At 34.9% G+C, this 24686-nt stretch overlaps 2 protein-coding genes across 11 annotated transcripts; one reads left to right on the forward strand and one right to left on the reverse strand.

The window, feature by feature from the left end:
• Positions 1–1692: 1692 nt before the first annotated feature.
• On the forward strand, positions 1693–3766 carry LOC129758116 (dynein regulatory complex protein 9-like). The gene is made up of 5 exons (XM_055755565.1): positions 1693–1794; positions 1878–2151; positions 2834–3086; positions 3156–3327; positions 3396–3766. Exons 1-5 carry the CDS (start codon positions 1719–1721, stop codon positions 3764–3766), a joined length of 1146 nt encoding a protein of 381 aa, XP_055611540.1. The 5' UTR covers positions 1693–1718.
• A 49-nt stretch (positions 3767–3815) lies between these two features.
• LOC129753350 (uncharacterized) lies at positions 3816–23776 on the reverse strand. Of its 10 annotated transcripts, none has more exons than XM_055749165.1 (13): positions 23529–23776; positions 23363–23402; positions 22784–23073; positions 15910–16324; positions 15710–15842; positions 15505–15650; positions 15288–15437; positions 15038–15208; positions 14916–14980; positions 14775–14854; positions 11966–12173; positions 11616–11672; positions 3816–8937 (listed from the first exon to the last, which is right to left on the reverse strand). In XM_055749165.1, exons 3-13 carry the CDS (start codon positions 22921–22923, stop codon positions 7161–7163), a joined length of 3342 nt encoding a protein of 1113 aa, XP_055605140.1. In that variant the 5' UTR covers positions 22924–23073; positions 23363–23402; positions 23529–23776; the 3' UTR covers positions 3816–7160. The 10 variants fall into 10 exon arrangements, with proteins under 10 accessions (XP_055605140.1, XP_055605145.1, XP_055605142.1 ...); XM_055749170.1 differs by having other exon boundaries at positions 22784–23092; XM_055749167.1 differs by lacking the exon at positions 23363–23402.
• Positions 23777–24686: the final 910 nt, after the last annotated feature.

Raw genomic sequence — 24686 nt, forward strand, 5'->3', positions numbered from 1 at the left:
GATTAAAATCCTCTATAAATAAACAAAATAGAATAGAATAGAATCTTATACTGTTAATGTGTCTAGCGTTCTAGGCGTATTGGATTATACGAAATTGAATGTAAAGCTTCCCAATTTCTTATTTTCAAACGTCCGCAAAGTGTCATAACATTATTTCATATTTTTCTTTACCAAATTCATATTTTTTGGACAACAATTTACTACTTAAATTAAAACGAATTAAAAATGGTTTTAATATTTGAAATCGTTTATATGGTTTTGATTCGATCGATAAAATATCAATCCGTGTCAAATCTAGGCGTCATTTATTACCATGTGCTGTGTACAAATGAGCAAGAAAAAACACATCTAGGTTGCATATCGCACCCACGTGCATAAGAAATATAGGTACTTGGTTGAGAAATAGGCGCCTAATTTTTAAATTTTTCCAGCGATCAATGAACAGTATGCTTTGGTTACTATTATCTTGCACCGACGTTTGCTAGCGACGCCTCGCCCATGGAGATGAAAAACAAACCCCTCGAAGAAAAGAAAATCTCTTAAAATGGAGCTTGACTTTTCAATTTCAGATTTTGGCAAAACAAATATTAATGTTTTATTCTATCAGCAAAATGTCAACCTGAGTCACATCTAGGCGTCATTCATAACCATGTGCTGTAGAAATGAGCTAGGAATCAAGAACAAAACAAATTACATCAAGGCTTCATATCGCCACCACTTGCATTGAAAATATGCTTGGTTGAGAAATACGCGCCAAAATATTCTCACTGATCAGTATGCTATGCCATGGTTACTTTCTTCTAACGACGTCTGCTCGCGACGCCTCGACCTTGGAGACGAAAAACAAACCGCCCAAAGGAAAAAACAATCTCGAAAAATGCAAGCCATGACTTTTATTTGGTTCAAAAAAATACAAATTTAGTTATTACGGACAATTGATGCGACTTTTTGATATTTTTATTCGATATAAACCGATTCGCATGGCTACAGAATATTCTAAAAATAATTTTATTTGCATCCTTTGGGTAGTTTCGGAGGAGTAGTACTACAAACACCGTTACAAGAGAATTTTATATAATAGATTTAATACAACATTTGATTTTATTTCAGCAAAATTTGTTGGCAAAATCAATAAATCATCTAATCAAGACAAAACGCTTATGTTTATCAATTTGTGTTAAAAAATTTCGAAAACTGTTCGAATTGATCACATTTCCTTTTATTTTGTATAGAAGCCTCCCTTCACAAAAACGTTTACATAATGCTTTAGAAAATTTCATGACACCAAAAACAACATTTTGTGTTAAATTTGATAATAGTCGTTTGAAAACCGTAAGAGTTCTGTCATATTTTACTAAAATATTGTGTTGTGATTTTAGATTGTGTAGAAAATTTTGGTGTGGTGTGATGTGGGAAAGGTCATACACTAAGTTCCACGTTCATCGGTCCAGTAGTTTCTGAAGAAGAATATTTTTTTAACTTGAATTAGTGAAGCATTAAGCTTTCCAAATCAAAGAAATAAAACACATTCATAATGTGGTTTCGATTTGTGACAAACATTCTCGTTTCGTAACAAGGGCTGGCCGAAATTATCCGTTTTAGAATTCAAACAAAAGCATGCGCATTTCGAGATTTTGTAACAATGCTTAACATGGAAACGGATCTTGTTTGTTTTCGAGAACGCAACCTCCAGATATTTCTGTGAAAAGCAAATAAAAATGGCAAATAAATTGGAAGTTGACACGAAATCCACAGAATCATCTGAGAGCGATGATTGTAGTGAGTATACAATTGGTGAGTATAGTGTGAACTTGAATCTGCACCATTGAAACAAGAAAAAAAATTACCTATACAAAATTTTAAATATCATCTATAAGCATCCACAAACGATTCGTTTAGTTGTGCTAGTACAAAACCGAAGCACAAATTTAACGAAATTGAGAGTGCCATCATTATCGCGGTGCTGGAGGAAACGATCTTCAAACTTATAATCGTCAACATGGAAGACGATCAAGGCAGCACTCAGATCATCAAAAAGCCACCGATGCATGTGCGTTTCGATCCCTCCTACAAGAACAAAATTATCAACGAAAGTCAGGCGGTAGATGTGGCGATGGGAATGATGATTCTGGTTAAGTTGAAGAATGATATGTGAGTAATATGATTATAGTTTGGAAGCATTCAAAATCGTTAGCCTGTTATGAGTTTTTGAAAAAATGTGTATTGAGTTCTGTCTGAAATATAAATCTGAAAACTGAATATGAAATCGGAATTTGAAATCTGAATCTGAAATCTGAATCTGAAATCAAAATTTTCAATTTAATCTTTTGTTAAAAATTATTTTTAGAACCTTCCTTGTGAAAATAAATTAAGTCTGGGATGTCTTATTTTAATTAAACCGGGTTACACGAGGTTTGGCGTAAGTTTTCATGTATATTACAAGACTATTCCTCAACATTTCATAGAAATTCAAAGTTTTGTCCGAAAAAGTCCCTTTGGCCAAACATTTTTTTTTAAATAACACCAAATCTCGAAGTCTTATACATGCTTGAGTCATTTAGGACCAACATAAAATTTTCGAATGGAATCTGAAATCTGAATTTCGAATCTGAATCTCAATCTGAAATCTTAAACCTAAATCTGAATCCAAAATTTGAAATCTAAATCTGAATTTGAAATCGGAAAACTGAATTTGAAAATCTATATTTCAGTTCTGAATGTGATTCCAAGTTTTATATTCCAAGTCTATATTCTTAAACCTTTTCTCATCAGAAATGGAGCTGCAAATGTTTCATGAAAAGTAAACTTTTGGTTTCACCGTATTTGACAACAGATCAAATTTGCGGAAGCTGCTTTCGGATACGCATGCAGAAATGGCCGAATACGGTTCGTTCGAAACGCTGCAAACATTCATGGACAATGACATCCAAAGCGAGAAAGAAGAACATCAGCTCATTCGAGACAGCATCCTGAACAACAAAAAGCTTAAGGCTCTGCAGGCTCAACTCGAAGGAGAAACGCGGGAACGCAAATCGACGCTCAAACAGTTGGAGGACGTAATTTTCGATTTGGAATCGAAAGCACAGGTGGGAACTGATTAACAATTTTAAGCAAAACATTCAAAATCTGAACATTTGAACACTTTTTCTTCCTAGGACACAAGGGTCGAGAACGATGTAAAATCTAGATTGGTTCAGAAATGGGAAAACACACGTCACGAGCAAGCTAGAATCATAATCGAGGGTAAGGAAAACGGATTGATCACGACTGCAAATGAAACCCGAGAGAAGCTTGGTCGCGAGTTAAGACTGAAAAGTGAGATTGATGGTATGTTGGAAATTGTTTTCAAAGGTTTACACATAGGTATTTCTAAATGAAGCAAATCGTTATTCCAGTTTACATAAATTATTGCATAGAACAAATTCAGGAGAAAATATCATTCTGGACGGATAAATATTTAAGGGAAGTGAAGGCGTTCGATCGAGATATCGCGCGTCACAAAGAACAAATAGCTGAAATGAAGGTAAAACATGAAGAGATGATCATCCTATACAAAAATCGCGATAAGGAAATAAAGATTTGTGCTGAATACCGCAGAGAGCGTGAGCGGATGATGGCATTCGCTGATAAACAGCAACGGTCGGCTATCATCATTCAAGCTTGGTGGAGGGGAACCATGGTTCGAAAGGGACTAGGACCTTTCAAAAAGAAGAAAAAGTCAAAGCCTCCAAAGGCTGCCAAGAAGGGGGGAAAGAAGGGCAAATAAATGTGAATAGGACATTTTCTTTACTGTTCTATCTAAAGCAAATCCTGAATGTGGTTTATTTTTTTTATTAAAAAATAGCGATGCTTTGCGCTAACATCTGTAGACTACATATCCGAGACAAGTGACAGATCTACACGATTGATCTTCAACGCTATTGGTTTTCATTAGTAAATATGCTACGTATTACAATATATAATATAGCTACGATTACTCACAAATCATTGTCAAATCTCGTCATATCTTTGAGTATAAATAAAGTTATTCTTGTTATGTCATCTTCATAGCAATATATAAGTGTAAAAACTAACATAATTCAGCCCTCGAATGTTATCGTTTTTTTAATTTATGTTTTAGAAAAACATAAAATGGAATATTTTTTGTCATATTGTTTTACTTTTAAATCTATTAGATCCCGGGGTTCTCAGAAGAGAATTGTCTCGATAAATGCTTATTGAAAAAGATGATGTTCAATAATTTTGGTAGCGTTTATTATAGCACAGCTTTGTCCAGATACATTCTATTATTTCTTTTCAAAGTGCTAGTTTTGATCACAATTTTCTAGTTTAAGTCGACAATATATTCAAATAAGACGCATTTATTGTTTTTTTTTAATATAAAGATTGTTGCATGATTTTGTGAAAAAGTTGTTATACATGTAGGCTATTTTACATAAAAATGAAGATACTTTCGAACCATGTAATATATTTTCTCTTCGATTGAAAATATAGTGCCTATTAAATAAATTGAAAATCGTTTAACCCTATGAGATTTCGACTGAAAAAGTACCAAAAGATCGACAATCTAGTTATTCACGAGTTTTGCCCTAACTGCTGTCATTGTGTTCGTTTATTAATTCAGAAGTCAGCAGTTTTGCCCGAGGTTTGAACCTCAAGCAGTCGGTTGCTACCCGTAGAAGTTGTCAGTGTTGGGGGTGAGTTTAGCAACCATATATTTGCATCGTCCCGAGTGACAATTTTGTTTGTTTATTCAGAAAAAATCGCCCCCGTGCCAGTGGAGAAAACGAAAACAATAGATAAATAGATGATCGCAGTAGACTGTCTCCCCAACAGAGAAAAAAAAAACAGATTTTAAACCTCTAAGGGTTTACCCCAAAATTGTGCTCAGGTGTTTTGATAATTTTGAAAAACAAGAAAATCTTTGAGGCTTGTTTCCTCAAAATCAGCTTTTCGGCACTTAACATTTCTCTGATCCTGATCTTTTTCGGGACTTGATCCGAAGTTTCAAGTTTTTGACAAGATTTAGAGATTGACATTTAAGTGGCGAATAGTTGAAGTTCTAAAAAAAATTTACGCTGAAGCTTTAAATGAACTTCAAAGTTTCAGTCAAGGATATTTGGGTTACTTTTATCCAAAAAAAAAAAGGTTGTTGACCACAAAAGGGGTTATGTAATTGCTTTCGATTTTACGAAACCAAATGACATGGTGGGAGCGTCGAACTACATACTCTGCTGACACCTGCTATCATGAAGAACGATATGAATCTGAGAGAAATGTCGGATCAAAACTTCATTGAATCCTACAAGATTAACTTCAGACAAATCCAAAGAGTTCAAGACATTTCACAAGGTCTCTACCACTTACGATACCAACATATTTTGCGATACCAACACAAACGGTTGCTTACGAAAGCGACAGAATTTCATAGAATTGCATCGCATTTGCACAAATGTGGTGAAATGTATGGCCTGCTTTACACAAATCCATGTCGGCGTATCGACGACCGTCAGACGATAGACCATGGAGAATTGAAGATCAACCAAAATACGCATTAAGGAACTAGTACCTAGGGGAAAGTCGGGTAAGACGGACACAGCGGGTAAAATGGACACTTTCAATATTTCGAAAATCACGATGTTTGGCTCAAATCTAATGATGGGAATATGTTTGCCTAAGTGTATCAACACTTTCGAGACTACAGCAAGCAAGGTCTCATAATAGTAAACAAAATAAACGAAAACTTTTAGGATCCATTATCTGATGTATATTTTTTCTACTCAGACAATGTTTCATAACTCGTAACATTTTTGAAAGTTTGAACCGTTTATTAGGTTTCTCTTCAAACATCTGCAATAAAATCAGCGAATTTCGATGAAAGGGCTTGAGCAACAAACGGTTTGAAAAATAAGTTGCTTAGGCGGGTAAGGCGGAAACCTTAAGGTCGGGTAAAACGGACACATAAGTTTCTCCAGGTATTTCAATTTTTTCATCGGTTTGATCCTTCATACGCCTGCGAAAGACCTTGGTAAGAGCAATCGTCGGTCGAAAATCACCCATCATCGCAAACAGGCCATAAAAACTGTAAAAACTAAATCATTGGTGAAAACAGCGCCTGTAAAATACGGAATCCCGGAAATCACAGTTGGTTCCATTTTTGTTAAAAAACGTTATTAAATAATTAACTCACAAAAATAATTACTTTTACAGCAATTTTTCCAGTAAAATGTATCTCCTCTACGCAGTGTCCGTTTTACCCGACCATTTTTGAAAAGTATAATTTACAAGCATCTTTTAGATTGCTATATAAACAGTCTTGAGGAGGAAATTTATTAATTCCAATAATTAATGCGATATTGCTATGCAACTTAAACTGCCTATCTAAACGAAAACTGCGATGAGATAAGCAATGTCTGATTTTCTATTGCGATTCTACCTTAGGGTGTCCGTCTTACCCGACTTTCCCCTACTACTGAAGCGGTATTGCTATTTGAAAACCGCATGGAATAGTAAGAGTTTATTCTTCTTTTTTGAAGAAATTTTCATCACATATTTAATTTATGCTTTCATTTTTTTTAATCTGGGAAACAAAACATAAACAATCACTGAGTATATCATAAAACAACCTACCGATTGTCTTTTAAATTTTTAACTTGAGAAATTTATAAAAGTATAAAACAACGCCTGATAAGGGTAGGCTTTAAATTTAATAATCGACATTTCAACCATTCAGAAAAGCCCTATAAAGATAATCAACAGTATCATACTAATTTTAACAACATTTTAAAATATTCACGCAACAACCTTCATCGATTGGTTTTAGCGGTACCATGCTTATTGCCATACATTTTTAATTTAGCTTGTTTCGGTATTAATGACCATAACTCCAGATAAGTGCAAATTCACGTTTAAAATATTGTCTGCGTTACCGCAAGTATCTGTAAAATATAATTGCGTTAAAATCGAAATGCTAAGCTAAAAACACAAAATACTTAAGTATATGAAACTTAAATAAACTCAACAAGCTTCAGGAAGATCAGTGTTTTAAGAACACTTCTGGATCTTTATAAAAAGCTAATCTTTTACATAATATATTATAAGATGGAATGTAGATTTCATTCTACAGAGTGTGACTGGGATGGCAGACTGAATGAGCATATTTACCCGCTGCTATATGACTGCGATTGGTTCACCTTGATTCGTATTTTGTTGGCGTCGGATGCTGGCTGTTGTTGATGGATTTGATGAGCTGACATGGATGAACCGATCCGGGCTCGGCCACTGTTGGTATCGAACCTTCCCCGTTGAGGCGTGAATGTCAAAGAAGACGGCCCAGCTATGGACGGTTTTCCTCCGGTCGGTGAAAAGAGTGCCGGTATCCGACTGACGTTGCTTGTTTGAGAATTTTCGTTGTTGCCTCCGGTTGGCGAAAGTGGAGAAGATATTTGATGTGATGTGGGAATTTTGCTTGAACGTTTTGTTTGTCGAAAAGATCCATGTAGTGACGACGTAGGTGATGTGATAACTGGAATTTTGGACGTGTTGCTCGACTGTTGTTGCTGTTGAGATTCGTTTGTGTTTCTACGAACAGATGACGATAGTGGAGAAGATAATTCTAGCCTAAAGGAGTCTTTTTGTTGTCTGTTGCGTTTATTACTGCTACTTATCGGGATTGAAGAAGCGATATTGTGTACAGCTGTTTGTCGTTCTGACGAACGTGGAGATTGGAGATTAACTGGATCATAATTTGAATCCTTCCTCTCAGTCGAAGCTTTTTGGATATGCCGCATTTGATGTATTGGAGGAGGACTAGTTGAAGATTCATCCGATGACTTGTTCAGTAGCTTGTCTTCATCATCATCTTCGTTGTTGAAAAATCTGTCATAATCACGAAGCGCGCTATTTTCATGCCGTCCATCATTGAGTAGATCGTAATCGAAAGGACTGCTATCGTTTCCGCTTTCCCTACTGTTTTGTCTGTTTTTGAAAGCTTTGTACTCTATGCTGTTATTTTCGTTCCTGTTATCAGAAAAACCTCGTGTGGTCAGGTTTTTATATTGTATGTTATAATCACTTTTATGGCCTCTGGGAATTCGCTTGGAATTGATCGAGGCATATGTTTCGTAGCCATCATTACTGCCACTTTCACTACAGTTTGCAGTGTCGTAGATTTCGCTCTTGGTTAAACGATTCCCTTTTGCCTTTATCATCTGACGTATAATATAATCATCATTAACATTTTTTAGCAAACTATTGTTGCTCCCACTTATGTATTTGGTTTTCGCCAGTTCCTCGAAAGATGTCATTCTGTGGATATTATTCTCTGAACCATTGCGGCCCTTCATACTACTTTGATTTAAGCTGTTATGGCTTGCGTAATGTTCCGGTACGTATTTTTGTCCTTTCAAATGACTACATTCAATGATAAACTCACCCTCCATCATAGGGGCCGGAGATTTCCTGGACATGCTTCCGCGCCTAGAACTGGAAGTGGATCGACCATTCATGCCGTAGTTTTGAACCGACGATGTTGTTCCATATTCGCTTCCATTCTCAAATCTCCCACCACCATATTGTTGTTGGCTGTACAATTCGACCTCACTGTTTCTTCGTGTTTTGGCATCATCATCATCATTGTCATCTGCATAGTTACTCAGTCGACTAACGATTATTGGGGTAATACCGCCTCCATTAGAATAATTAGACCCGTTCGAGAATCGATTGCTGTTGCTTCGGCCAGGCGAATCCTTCTTGACGGGGCTGTTTGGAACCATGGTGGCCACGGAAGCAGAATGAGCTGGAGCACACTTTTGTTGCTCATCGGGTGGCGCCGGTGGGACGTAAATACGTACGACATCTTGCGGTGACATATCCCTCGTTGCAGCGAATTGTGCAGAAGGACTTCGAGCTACCACGCTCGCTGAACCAATGGCTGACCTATACGTATCGAAAGATCAACATCGGATTTAACAACATTTTCTAGGAAATAAGCTTGTAAAATCGTGCAGATTATATAAGAGGTGTTCGTTAATTAAAAAAAACTAAATACTTTTTCAAATTTAACTGTGCTGGTGTTGTGCAAAGAGGTCGTTGCAATTTGTGTCATCTTGAAGAGTGAATTAAATATCCAGTTATTATCAATTTTTACATAGTCCGGATTATAAAAAAAACCAAAAACTAAGAAAAAAATATTACAAGTCCATATTGAACTTCAAAGGTTTTTTTCGTATGTACATCGTTTTTGACTATTTCAATCAATCAGATACAACTATTTTTAACTTAAATCAAAGGTATTTGAACAAAGGGTCCTGATTAAAGAAGATTATCAACATTGATGGTGTATCCAATACGAATCGTAATAAATTTAAATAACTACGTTGATCATTGCATGAATTCCTTTTCTGTTTCCATATGGTGTTCAAATTTTTTAAAAACAAGAATACCCATTGTGCTCAAATTATTTCGATCTGGTTAATTTTTTAGCTTAGCTTAGCTTAGCTGGATTGACTACTCACATCCACCTTGAACTGTGGAGTATTTCGCTCTGGTTAATTTTTTAGATGATTTACTGGAAACCTGATTTTATCGTAAGATTTACAAATTGAAATGAGTTTTTGTTGTTACTTAGATAAAAAAAACAGACATCGTTCAAGGACCATAGCTCAGTCGGTAGATCGCAAGCTAGCTTTATAAACTGCTGGCTACGAGATCAAGCCAAAAACTAAATATCGAACGCAGTTGAACAGGAAAAGTAGTTCGCCAGCTAAGTGATTCGTAAAATATGAATGACAAAAACATTGATTAAAAAAAAAATTAAAAAAAGAAAATGAAAAAGAAAGTTTGAACATGTTATTGCTCGTTGTTGTTCTTTTAATCCTTGGCGTGGATCTTCGCTGCATATTTTTATACGAATACGTTCAAATTTAGATTTTTTTTTTCTATATACTGTTCCAATTGAATTAAAAAAGTCTTTAGGTATACAGTCTCAACATACGTTAAAAATACCATTTGAGGCATTTGAGCCAAAGGGGTTTAAGTTTAAGTGCACAAAAACTAGTTTCGACAAAACACGCTTTCAAGTTTTTGTGTTTGGCCATTCTCCATTTATTTTTCAATAATTTTTACTTTTCCTTCGAACTAAAAAGTATGTGATAAATATTTCCAAAATCTGATAAAATCTCCAGATAAAAAAAAATACTTTGACACTTATATTGAGAATTAGACTTCTTGCTAGGAGTAACTGGATTACCCAGTAACAGTAAAACTTGAACACTAATAAATGCGCTCAAAAGCTAAAAAGAATTATACACAATTTAACCTCGATCATCATCATGTTCGTGCATATTGAAAATAATGTTTACGTCCGATGAAGACAACAATAACAGTGTTAAAATTTGTTTAGTTAAAATGATCTTTTTGGTTAAAATGGTACCAACGGAAGCGGAATTGCTCCTCAGAACTGAGATGAACTGAACAACACAAAACAATTAAGCTTATCTATGAATAGATCGATCAAGTTGATGATGCATATATGAAGCAGGGGGAACTTGTCTATGTCTGGATTCCGCTTATGGCCAAACAACAATGATTTTCCGAGAACGCATTCTGATAATGTTTTAACACCATGGAAATAATGTAAATAGCAGCCTGATATGGTGCTTGAAATATGGCAATCCAATATGTAAAGGTAAACCAATAATAGGTATCGCGCAAGCTTTTGCATAGTACTACGGAGAGGGTCGCCTAAACTTTGCATTTGTAGTGTGGTCAGTTATTTTAACTTGTAAAATGGGAATTGCACATCAACATTAAATTAAGAAAATTTCAAAAAATGCGATTCGTCTAAGACCGGACACCATACTGTTGTCTAGACGAGAAAATATAAAAATTAAAGATGATTTCAGCTTGAAACTTTCATTTCTTCAGCACTCTCAAATAGTTAGCAGAAGATAAGGATTCAATGCCAAAAATATTTTGGTCCTCTGAGAAACTTAGAATTTTTCTGTCCGGTCAAAGACCATTTTTTCTAGTTTTTTTTTCGAAAAAAGTGTTTCATTTTGGTTTGTCAAAAAAGCTTTTCTGAAAGGCTTCATACAATGTTTTATATGCATAAACCAATATTCAGACCTGTGCAAGTGATTTGAGCCATTTCGCTACGTTTTTGTGCCATCGGTAACAACTTTTGTGTCCGGCTATAGACAATACTTTTTTAAATGAGTGACAACTAACATAAAATGATTTCTCTTACCACATGAATATGTTTCAAATTATTTTTTTCTAATATAGTTTAGTGATCATAATATTGATAATCTTAAAATCACTAGAGGAACCAATATCTACAAAAATATATTTCTGAAAATACTGCTAAAAAAGTGTCCGGTAGTAGACAAATTCCCCCTACATATTTTCAAAACACTTTTTTATAGAATATCTAACAGACTCAATAGCGTCAACATAATTGTCAATTATACAATTGCCTCTTAAATGTATAGGGATATACTCGGTGCTAAGATTTCTTTTTTGAAACATTGAAATATTATACAGTGTAAACAACCAAATCCAATGTTAAAAAATCCCAAGGGCAGCTGTACTACAACACAAATAACTGCACTTACATTGAGCCCTTGGAACGTTTGCTTTTCGCTGCGTAAATAATTGCTCGTTTCCGTAGTCTGAAACAAAACGATCGCTTATTTTGTAAGAATGGGGAAACCGAAAACAAAGAAATCAATTAATGCCACAACAATCACCAGCTTCATCAGTTACCAAAAAAGTATCATTCAAATCTGTACAACAACACATATTGATTGTGAATTCGTGATCTGAGATGGCAGTTAGCAATGATTGTGGCTGGGAAGCACGCTATTACAGAGCGAGACTAGTGAACCTACTTATATGAAGCTCAAGCGCATTCCAAATGCAAAGAGAAATATATAATCGGTTTGAAATTGCTAGGTTTACTTACCCGGGACTGCTTTGTCCATCGCCTTCGTCACCACTTTCGATGGTTTTTGGATGATCTTCATAGCATTGATCGAAAGCTTGCTGGGAACGTTGACTTTGTCCACCGGACAGGACGCTGAGATCTGCAGTCGAAGTTACCGAAGTATCTGCCAGAGATTTTCTCGAACTGCCGAGTAATGAGCAGCCATCTTCAGATTCAGGAATGTTTCCTGTAAAGACACAATTAAAAACACATTTATGATTTATTATTTTCGGAATTTCGGACTATGTTCATTGCTTGTGTTATTCGTTTAGTGCAGAATTATTTGAATATTGTTTCAGTGCAATCTTACGAGAAATAAGAGTAAGACGTGAATGATTTTGACTACACACCTCTGCAATAAAAAGATGGAATATAGCACCGAATAAACTTATTCCATATTTCTTCAAATACAAACACGTGGCAACACTATAAATGAAGAATACAAAGTTACTATGCGGAAGTTACGATGTATTAGCGATCGACCTCTATTCAGTATTACTACTTCAATGAACATATAAAACTTTAATATTTCTTCTGGATTTGAACTCTCATGACCAAGACCGTATTTAGACATTTTTTATATATACATCATGTTCTTGAGGATTAAACTAGTGTAAACGAAGAACTTTTCGTCGAAAATCAGATAAAATAAACAGAATAAAATAGAATTTTTTAAAAGTAAATTCTAACTAATTCATTTTCGATAGAAAACCAATACTTTTGGAGTACCTTGTTGATTGTCGATTGCCAGCAAGCAATGTGTCAAAATAGCTACAAACAATTTTTCTTTCCATTTCGAGAAAATACATGGACAAAATCGTCGAAAATTCAAAATTTTAAGGCATTTTTGGGAATGGACATAGTGTCATGACATCGCACGAGCAATTCCGCAAGTCATGTCACGTGACTCGAAAAATAAGCCTTGCTGACTATTTGTTGGATTCCAGACGTCGCGTTCGAGCAACGATCGTTTGAAAATAGAAGCCGGTCGTGAAAAAGGTATACACCAAAATAGGGAAAACCAACACGTACAACGTTTTCATTTGTTTTCGGTGCTATTATGCAGATACAGATTCAAAAGGTTGGGGTCACTCCCCAAAACATGAACATTTTGACCGGCCGTATCTCACCCATTTTATGGCATATTGCAATTCTTTTGATCCCATTCAAGAGATCATGAGTAAAACCTTCTTTGTATGTTTTTGACAAAATATTAATGTTGAGTTTATATGACTTAAATTTAGCTTAAAGTTGGCACATTTTCCAAAAACTGCACCTAAAATTCAAACTTGATCATCTCAGGGAGAAGACGACCAAATTTCAAAAAATCGAGTTGCCTTCGAATCCTTTTTCCATACACGCAGAGAAAACTTGGTTTTTGATACAAAACAAAACTGACTTTGATTCAAAACATTCAGTTTTTTTAATCAAACTCCTGTTTTCTTTGAATCAATGAATTATCGTTCTGATTCAAATGATTTTTTTTTTTTGAAAGAAAGAATTAATTTTTTGAACTGAATAGTTTTGAACTTTGATTTTAAACAAATTCTTTGATTCAAAAGAAATTTGTTCAATTGCACATTTCTTTTAAAACAAAGTAAATTTTCTTCCAACCAAAGAAAATTTTTTTCAACAGAAAAGGAATAATTTCTTTAAATTAAAATTTTAAACTTAGCAGATATTTTGGAGCAAGAACCGAATTTCGAATAAAGTTTGTCCGGTTGTGTTGAAAATCAAAACTAGTGAATCAGAGATAGCTTCAGGAGGTGTGTGTTAATCCATTAATCAAAAAATGAATGTTTAATATTTTATATAAACTCTTGCATTACAGGACCACGACAGATTCCGCCCCAAATCCAGTGGTCTGATTACCTTCGTAATCACCAGTTGGATGACCACTAAAGCTAGCAACCGGAGCTGCTTCCGGAAGTCTATTGAGACCGGATGATTCAATCATAGTGAACCAGTGTTAGTGTTAATTTTGTGAAAGGAAATGAATTTAAAATGTAAATTCTTTCTTTTTATTATTCAAAATTCCTAATAGGAACTGCGGGACAACAGAAAATATTTCTCCCGATTGGAATAAAAGGAAAATGGTTCAATGAACCAATCCTTTTAAATCTAAATCTAAATTACATTGTAGCAAACGAGAACAACTTTGCATCAAATGGAACTGTTTTTGGTTTCAAAGCATTAATATTTTGATTCAAAGATTTTCCAAAAGAAAAATTCTTTGAAACAAAGGAAAATGCTTTTGAATCAAAGGAATTTTTATTTATCCCAAAATCAAAGGAAAAAATCCTTTGTTTTTGCGGCACTTTCCTTTGAAATAAAAAATCTTTTCGCTGCGTGTACTTATCGAAACACATTTGTTTGATTTTGTGCAAAAAATTTGCAATGTTCTTAAAATATATAAAATAGCAACTTAAGTTGTTGTTCAAAAGTTTGGGATCACACCGCAGTATGGTATAACGGCCTAAAGTTTGGGATCAGTCTTTTAAAACATGCATTTTATTTCATGCGTATCTCTGTTATCAACACCCTTCCCCAGATTTTTTTGTCTAATTTTTCTACTAGAATTGCCCCTCGGCTTATATGCGTCACCATGAATTTTGGCCTCACATGGACTTATTATAGTTAAAATTGATTCAAAATTATTATCTTCTTCTTGACTCCACGTTTGGATGTCTTATCAAACTATTATTATTATTTATTTGAGACCTTTTAACCACCCGGGTTATTCGGGTTTTTCAAACTATGCAAATAAATAAATTGAATAGGTACGTACCAGCGTTCAGTTGACCGTTAGATCCTGCACTAACTGCAGTCTGGTTTAGTTTGTCCATCTCCTGTTCTGTGGCCTCGCGCCTTGAAAAATATAACAAATAGTGAGCATATTCAAAATTAATACAATTGTTACAAATATTACTTAATTTTAACTGCTTCCGCAACTTCTTTCTCTTTTTCCGTGAATTCCTTTTTTCGGCGACCAATCTAAAAAACGTAAAACGTTTTGTTAAACCGTGAATCTCAATGCTTCAAATCCATTACCTTTTCTTCTTTAGTTGGTTCAACAAATTTTCCGAAAGGCTTCTTCGGAAGCTCAACTTCACTAGCTGGAGGTGGAAGTTCCATGCCGGCTTTTCGTAGTTCTTCCATACACTTTTCAAGTGTTTGAATGACGGTATCGTCGTCGTAACCGAAATCCTCATATAACTTTGTCTGTAATTGAAAATTTTATTAATTTAAATAGGTGTTTGAGAATAGATAGGTGCCTACAAACGAACATAACAAAACTTACCTGAATATATTGCACGATAAGATCCATATCTTTGAGCTTTAATATTTTGTGTTTATGCAGTCGTAATATCGTATAAGCCATGGCAGTAACAACTTTTTCTCCGTCCAGCAGATATATATCCCAAACCCTCAAACATAGACTGAAAGGTATCTGTTGGTGAGAACATTTAAAAATAGACTGTAATACTGATGATAACTCTGAGCAGTAGCAAATTTACCCTTTCAATGAACACAACAAAGAACCATTTCAAGGAATACAGTATTGAATCAAGATTATACTGGTCAAAGTGTTTCTTTAACTTTGGTATAAATTTAGCTATAATGTTGTCATGATGTGCTAGGAAACGTGTCAATTTCGGAAAACCTAGAAATAAAGTGGTTCAGTTATATAACAAACCTTTTTGTGGCACAAGTTGTTGTTACCCTCAATGAATAAACCATGCATTGCATATTTTTTATCCGATAACAAAATGCTTAAAGCCCAGAAGGCTTGCTCTTCGTCGAAGTACATTAATAAAACTCCAGCCAAACCAGCCATTCCTTGGCAGTAACCAACCTAAAATAAGACAAGGTTTTTTTTAAAGATAGATTTAAATTAAATGGTAAAGTTATCAAACAATTACCTCCATATTGTACATACTGTAGGCAACGAGTACGTTGAACAAACTTTTCTGCTTGATACTGTATCTCTTTCGATAGAAATCATGCTCCCGGAACTGGCGATTAACATCGGAATCGATTTGCCGGACTTCAGTGCCCCAGGTGCGAGCCAACGAAAGCATTTCCTGGTACTTGCCTTGATTTTCGCGATCTACCATGACGCTTTCCAGATTTAACAGCTTATCCCAAACCGCGGATCTCAATCTGACGGGAATGCCCTTATATACCCGCTTGTGAAGCTTTGGCACTGGCGAACCTTTCTTCCAGTTGCTAAGCATCTTTTCCCATTTTTTAACGCGTTCCATCTCGATGTTACTGGCTTTGATCTCATTCGCGTCGTGCTTTTGAGGCAAACGTTTATCGTGAATAAAACCATACCTGTTAACGTAAAAAACTGATTTTAACATTTTTGTGATAAATCATTATATGCTATTATTATTTGAAACTCATTTCGATTATTACATTAAACTCAATAAGACTTCGGACATCGATTTGCAATATAACCAATCAAAATCTTACTAATACCTATATAACATACTTACTTTTTAAAAAATAATTTCATTTTTCTGGTTATTTTCAAGTGCTAACTTGTGATGACTGCTTTGATTAAATATTTTGCCCTTAATGCCTTTGAACTCCAGCCAATTTACGAATTTTTAAAATAAGAGATGGGGCTATCAATTCGCCTACTAAGGAGAATGCTGATTCTAACAAGTATTTCAATAAATCTGCGTATGGAAACTAGAGATGTACCGAATAGTTGTATTCAGCCTATGGCCGAATACCGAATATTCGGAAGAATATTTGGTCGAATATACCGTCGAGTTTTTAAGAAAATAAAAACAAAAGCGATTAGTTCACTTTCCTTCTATTTCTTCCACCTGAACACCCCTCATGTTTTTGAGTCAATTATTTTCAGCCAGATGTGTAATGTATAAGATCATCTTCAAGTATTATTGGTTTATCGTCTATCCACAATTTCCAAGATTTGTTTTTTTTCCTTCCGAGCAAAATACCTTAAAATGCTATTCTCGTTTGAGACTCCAGCAACCCCTTCCCATGCTCAGACCTTTCTTGAATCAGGCATGTGACCTTTGGGTAAGCTCAAAATAAGTTTTGACATGAAGCGAGAATTCAAGGTCAATAGATAACCGGATTTTTTAAATGTTACCATCGAGTCTAAAACTTTTGCTAAAACCAATTTTTCTCTAAAAAATGCGTTTTTTATAATTTTTTTCTATCATAAAGTCACTAATATCAACAATACTCTTGATCATACGTAACAATGAGGTTCAGGTAATCGATAGCAGATATATTCACCTCAAATATGCAAAAAAGAGATTTAAAATTAATGTTAAGCAGTCCGAGATATTTGAATCTGAGTTCAAGTACTTTTTTTATTTCTCCGAAATTTCATATCTGGAACATAACTTTTTTTGAATTTCATTTTCGGATTCAGCGCCCGATTTTACATTAAAAATATAGGTCGGTCAAAAAAGTTCACCATTTTTTTTTAATTTTGTAAACTTGTGTTATTTAGCATTTAACAAAATATCTTCAAAAAAGTTGTTAAAAAGAACGATGATCCTTAACCTTAAGCAAATATACTATAACCATTAACCAATATACATCACTTAACGAGAAAACGGGAGACAAGAATAGCGCTGTCTGGCGACAGAAATGGAAGTATTACACTGTGAAGTTTTTTTTCGGAGCTTTGCCATAGGTGGTAGGTGTCCTGATATCAAAGGATTTGTCTGGATTTTCTGTGTGTATTGTTTTTATTTATTAGAGATTTTTAGCCTTTTGGGTTTATTCATCCCATACACACAGTTCCATACATACATACAGTCCTAATTTTCGAAATACCATCCTGATTTTTGAAAATTGTGCTTTAAAATGTCCTGAATCGTCCTGATTTTCGAAAAATAAATCACAATGAGAATCGAATTTGTAGTTGAGTTATGAGAACATCGATTTTTTTCGATGTTAAAATGCAGCCAGCAAATTAGATGCTCACTATTGTTGGATATATTAAGGTGTTTACAGCACCTGAATTTCAGCTTTGTTTATGCAATCTATTGGTGTCCTAAAAACTCAGTTTTTTCTTCACGGTGCATACAGGAGTACGTAGAAGAAAAAGTTGGCCAAAAATTTTTTTTGAAGGTTTGAAGTCAAAAAATGCGTTTATTTTGACTCATCATCAATATGTTTTTAGCGATTTTATAAAATTCCTTAATCTTCTTTTAGAAATTTTCTAAAATTTATATGACATGAAAGATAATCCAGGTTAAAAAAGAATTAAAATTAAAAACACCTAGAATTTTGTTTTTCGTTTTTAAAAGTGAAATATTAATTGAATATATTCGAAAAAGAACATAAATTTCACGAAGCTTTGATTTAAAAAAGACGAAACCCTAGGTGACTTTTTTGTGGTAAAAACAATCAATATTTGTAAATTTCAAACTTAAAAATATCAAAATTGCGCGAGTTTGCGCGATTTTTTTTGCACATTATTTTTAAAGTTATCAATTTTCAAATGTCATCAAACATTTTTCCCGGTCTTGCTGGGAACATAAACAAAAACACTAATCTGTTAAAAATCAACGTTTAAAACAATAAAAAATGAATGAAAGAATTTTCAAAGCACTGTATACTGTCTCTATAATCATCAATTTCTATCTACATATTATACTTAAAATTATTTAACATCCCTCCATTGAAGGTTTCCATTTGAAATGTTCATTTTTAGTCACTTGAGAAAGTTTGTTCATAGATATAACTTAGACGCGCTGATTCAACGATTTGTAGAAAAATTCTATCTCATAAAAATATTAAAGTTTGTACAGCTGCTACAAGATGTCAAAAAAATGAATTCAATAAATTTCATCACTTTTTTCTTTAATTTATGAAGGGGAGATAAGGGCGTAAGACACTCAAATAGTCTGTTGCCTAATTGGATGAAACTTGAAAAAGTAGATAAAAATGATCAGAAATGCACTTTAAATTTTTTTGCCGAAAGCTGAAAACCAGTTACTGAAGGGGCATAATGAGAATCCCCTTGGGGCAGTATAGGCACCATTTGTCGGGGCACGATGAGCGTTTTCTGCCGTTTAATCTAGCAGCGAATTCAACTCGATGAAGTCCACTGAATAATAGAGCTACAGCTTGACAGGTTTCATCTGACGGTTTGGTCTATTGGTAAGGTGTCGGAGAGGTGATCAGTATTTACACTCGAGTTCGATTTCTGGTCAAGGTGATTTTTTTTCATTTATCATTCATATCGATGCATTTTGCACTAAACGGTGAGGCGTAGATTCATCAAACAAAGAAATAACAAAATAATCTAGGTATGTTTGTAGAATTCAAAGAATTAACACATGCTCATACATTATGTTTCTGGTGTTTTGTTTGACGGATGAAGCTACTAGCCGTATAATGTAACAATAAAAAAATTCAATCATGAATGGTATGTGAAAAAAAAATCCCCTCGAACAGGAATCGAACTCGAGTCTACTGATCACCTCTACGACACATTACCAATAGGCCAAATCGACAGATGAAACAAGTCAAGCTGTAGCTCTATTATTCAGTTGACTTCATCGAGTTGAATTCGCTGCTAGATTAATTCTTTGAATTCTACAAACAGACCTAGATTAGGAAGGATTTATGTTAACCCTTCATTTAATGATTTTTAATTCTTCCTCAAAAGTCATTTTAAACAGTTGGAAATGATGCGTACATAAAGGGAAATAAATACGATTTTTCACTTTTTCCATCCATTAATTGTATCAAATTGGTTACTTTATGAAACGAAGGGTTAATTTATAATCGTTGGTGAAGTATGCATAGTACCTAGTTGCAAAGAGAAAATATTATTTATTTCAATTCTGATTTAATCTTTATCCAGCTCTAAATTCGCACCAGCCTTTCGGAATTTTCTAGTTCAAGTATGATTCAGTACTACACATCTGTCAAGTCATTCGAATGACTTATATACACTGTATCAAAAAATTGTCCGTACAGCACGTACCTTGAAATCCAAACAATCAAAAAGTGCATTTTTTCAGTCAATAAATCTACTACAATAACATCATTAGCTGCAGAAACTAGTCCTTTTTGTAGATCAGTATTAAAAATGTGTATGAATTAAACCTTAAAAATAATCCAATTCATTTTGTATAGAAAGTCCCAAAAACGACGTCAAAAAATTGTCCGTACACTGATGCCTTTGTCAAATATTAGTCAAGTAAACAGTTATATGTCAGTCTGTCAAACGCAGAAACGTGAGTTGAATCTCAGCAAAGACAATTTCCAGTGATCTGAGCGATAAATACGGTAAAATAAACTTTATTTAGCATAAATCAGTAGATTATCGTGTTTCCGGATGTCAACGTCCGTGTCCGGATTCCTCGACCAGAACTGCAGTCCGCAGTTCTGGCAGCCCGCAGTTCTGGCAGCCCGCTTGGAAACATTCATCAAAGAAGGACACAAGCTGAACACAACGCTACTCGCAATTTGTAGCTTGTCGGGTATCGGAAATCTTATCTACGACATCCATTGCCGATAAACGGTGGGTACCTACGAAGCAGAATGATATGGCCACGAAACTAGGGCAAGGTGGTCAACTAGATACCAATAGTTCCTTGCTCCAGGGACCAGAATTTTTATTATTAAGGGAAGAAGATTGGCCGCAGCCAAAATCCATTCTACCCACTGAGTAAGAACAAAAACATTGCTTTGTTCATCAAGCTTTAGTTATCCCAGAGTCAATGATTCCCGTAGTTATCCCAGAGTCAATGACGTTTTCCGATACGTAGACCTCTTTGAGAAGCGTCAATTTCAGTTTAAAGGAGTTCGTCTCAATCAAGCTGAACTACAATCTCGGTTGAAAGGAGTTCGCCTGAATCAAGCTGAATTACAGAAAGCAGAAAACTACTTGTTCCGGACAGCTCAATGGGTGGGCTTCCCAGAAGAAGTTTCTACGCTCCTTTATCAACGTCGAAAGTTCAATTCGAACCAAATTCCAACGGAGAAAGGAAGCGAACCCTCAAGCTTTGTCTTTATATGGATGAGCACAGCATCATGCGAGTCTATGGACGAACCGGTGCTGCCGTCAATGTAGGAGACAACGTCAAATTTTTCGTAATACTACCCAAGACTCATCGAGTTACAGTACTGCTGATCGACTTCTACCATCGTACATAAAATATCCAAAAGTAATGTTCAAAAAACTGCACAAACATCAAAAACATCAGTAAAACATCTTAGGTATATCCACGTATCTTTAACTGTAGATAGTTTTATACTTTAATAATAGTTAATTCCAGATTTTTTAGATATATACCGGCTTGCTTATAAATCAAATAAAGGATTCAAGATAAGTCAAATCTGCCCAGATATTGTTCGAAATTTCCCGGATTTTGCCCGCGTTTATACAAACTATTTGCTAAATGAAAAAAAAACTCAAATTTGTCTTTGAAAATTTTTAGATTTTGTGTTCAAAAACAATTTAAAAAAATCAAAATTAACAGGAATCTGTGTTCAATCCTTAGATATGATTTTAACACTACTGCTGTTATTCTTTGAAAACATGGAATTTCAAGTAATTTTCTTTCACTTTGCTCGTAAATGTTGTTGGCCTACATTTCGTTCAGATTTGCCCCTTTTTTACTTTTTTTTCAAAAAATCTTCTAAATGACCCGACCGTGTGGTACAAAGTATGGTATATGCTTAAAGTTAAAGATCATCGTTCTTTAAAATAATTATTTTGAAGATATTTGATTTTTTTTTATTTCACAGGAACTAATTCTTTTTGATGATAAACGGCCTATAAGTGCTATGTCATCTGACGTCCTTTCAGTTATTGGTGACATTTCGAATATCAGAGAGATCTCTACTAGAAAAAATCTTGCAATCCATCATCTGGTAATATCATCTGGTTGAAAATAATCGACTCAAGAACATGAGGCATCCAATGATGGAAGAAGTAGAAGAAGTTTAGCGAAAATAAATTGAGTTCCTAATTACTACTCAAACCTACAAGTTCAGATAAAGATTTCAGGTTCAGATATTAGATTCAGATTCCAGATTCAGATTTCAGATTCAGATTTCAGATTCAGATTTTAGATTCAGATTCCAGATTCAGATTTCAGATTCAGATTAAGATTTCAGGTTCAGATTTTAGATTCAGATTCCAGATTCAGATTTCAGATTCTGATTTCAGATTTCAAATTTCAGATTCCAGATCCAGAACCAGATTCAGATTTAGGAATTTATTTTTAGATTCTTATTTAGATTGCAGATTCAAATCTAATGTAAAAAGCTTTTCATTTAAACATGTTAGTGGATATTCAAACCTTAAGATAAAAATTGAATACTTTAGTAATGTTTAGTTCAAAAATAAATTTAGGGTCAGTCATTGATGTTGTATTTTTTAGAACGACTAGTGCAAAGAAAACCTCTTGGAAGAGCCTACTTTAGTATTTATTTGAAACTGGATTGATAAGTTAAATTTCCAGTTACAAATCCGTATGCTTCGCCGAGTTTACATTTATTACTCAAGTCATGCACATTAACAACCACCACAAAAAACTTATCGCTTATGTTTCTCAGTATACAAGAAGTCTGTTTGGCAAGTGGGTATCCCACACGTTTAGCAGAACCCTTTCGAATTAGTGGGCGAAAGTTACTAACAACGCTAGTTGAATCAAGTTGGACTCCCACGATCAAACATTGACGTTGTCGTCGTTGTCATTGTCAAAAAAGCAGGTGGTTGAATAATAAATAGTTTAAGAATAATTTGATGGATTTATTAACAAAAAAACTGTTGCTTACCGATCCGTTTGATGATAAACTTCATAGGTTGGATCTTCCCACGGGTCGATAACCGCCCCGGGATCTCGGCCAAGGTCGTAGCGTTGGAATATTTTCAATCGCTCTTCTTTGGCCCTTTCTATGAGGGCGTCTTCATCCATTGTACTGAATTGTGTGCAACCCGGAATCGAAGTCGCTTTTTATTTTTCTTATAACACACCGCTGATACTATTTTGCTTCGCGAATGGAATTTACGATTTCTGGTTATCACTTCGTTCACTTATTCACCATTTTTCATATACTGTTGTACACTAAAGAGGTAAAAATAAGCTAGCAATACAGATGCAGAGAGAAAGTTTCGATGTTCTTTTAATTAGAAATTATGGATTTCAACTATATTAAACTGCAAAGCTGAACTTTTTTGCCATATTATGATATATCCAAAATTTTAAAGTGGAGAAAAACCCCCATTTATTTTTCTAATCGAATAATTAAACACCAAGAGAAACATTAAAATGTTTAATGGATTTTCTCACAATACATAATTTTATCTTCGTATCACTAACCAATGGCTTATCATTAATTTGAATTCATCATTACCTTAAATCGCATCGACAAGTAACAGGTTTATTCACTTGAGCTAAAACAGGTGTCAACACCAAAATAAAAAGGAGGTTTTCAATTTCAATCACATTTGCTTACAGGTTTTTTACAAAAACCAACATCGGATCCTCATTAGCTGAAAAAAGCACCGTTTGAATCTCACCCTGCATAAGCACTATCACTTTTTCTCAACACTGAATTTTGATTTTTTACACTTGATCGACCGAAACCTGCGTTTTTTCGCCAACGGTGGAACCGATGTGTATCGTATCGACGCGTAATGCAGCACAAATTCGAATTTTAAGAGGAATTATAAGAGATTTCTGATTAAAAAAATCCGTAAAACCGAGATTATGTCCGGAAGAAACTCGTTCGTCCGGAATCGATTGCGACGTCGACGGAGACCAGTGTTGCCAGAGTGCTTCGAATAAATTATGCTTTGGTACTGTTCAATGTTCGTCTATCTGTACACAGAAACGAATATGATTGTGTTTTTCACCCATAGACTTTTCCATTTTGCTTTTTCGGTGTAGAGCAAGGTGTGTGTATATTATGATAGGAGGTGTGTTACCAATGAGGTACACTTTTACTAAGGTGGCGCAAAAGAATGCACACTATTGCACGTCGGAGAGAAAAAAGGAAAATAAACATAAACAAGTCTTGCATCGCGACGCGTCGTTGTCAGGAAGCTTAATTTATCCTAGGCAAATTGCGTCGCGAAAATTTTCGGTAGTGACGTCACTTCTGTCATAGTAACTATGTTTACGAAGAAAAAACTTTACTTCTACTTTTGCAACGTTTCTTTCTCATTACCTCTCTTTCCACCACATTGGTGTGTTACCTCCAGGCTTGCAATTTCTCTAACGAGAATCACCGACGTGCTCGGTTTTCGATTCTCGGTAGAGATTCACTGAAACGCACCGCAGAGATTTTTAGCCAAACCTCTGTAGAGAATCTGTTAATCAACACGCCAGAGCGAACACACACTATGGTGAAAAAATGTTTTCACCACGGAGAGCGACAGCGACGGCAGCTAGCTTGGCTTGTTGCGTTTACCAATACATTCGAAGCTTAACCACTCGCCCGAAACATTCATCGTTTGTTGATGCTATTATTATGCACACCATCGTGTTTGTTTTTGTCTTTGATTTTTCGTGGCTTAAACCAGTCGGTCCTGTGTTGTCACCGGGGTGCTCTACAGTGACAAATTGTCGCACGCCGGAGCAATTGGAATTAGGTGTGTGTAGCTTTCGAAACCGGGGTGCGAATAATCTGTGGAGAGGAACAAAAAATCTCACCCGGGTGAATTGCTGTTATCGCA

Source organism: Uranotaenia lowii, chromosome 3 (genome assembly GCF_029784155.1).
Source record: "Uranotaenia lowii strain MFRU-FL chromosome 3, ASM2978415v1, whole genome shotgun sequence".
Classification (NCBI taxonomy): Eukaryota; Metazoa; Arthropoda; class Insecta; order Diptera; family Culicidae; genus Uranotaenia; species Uranotaenia lowii.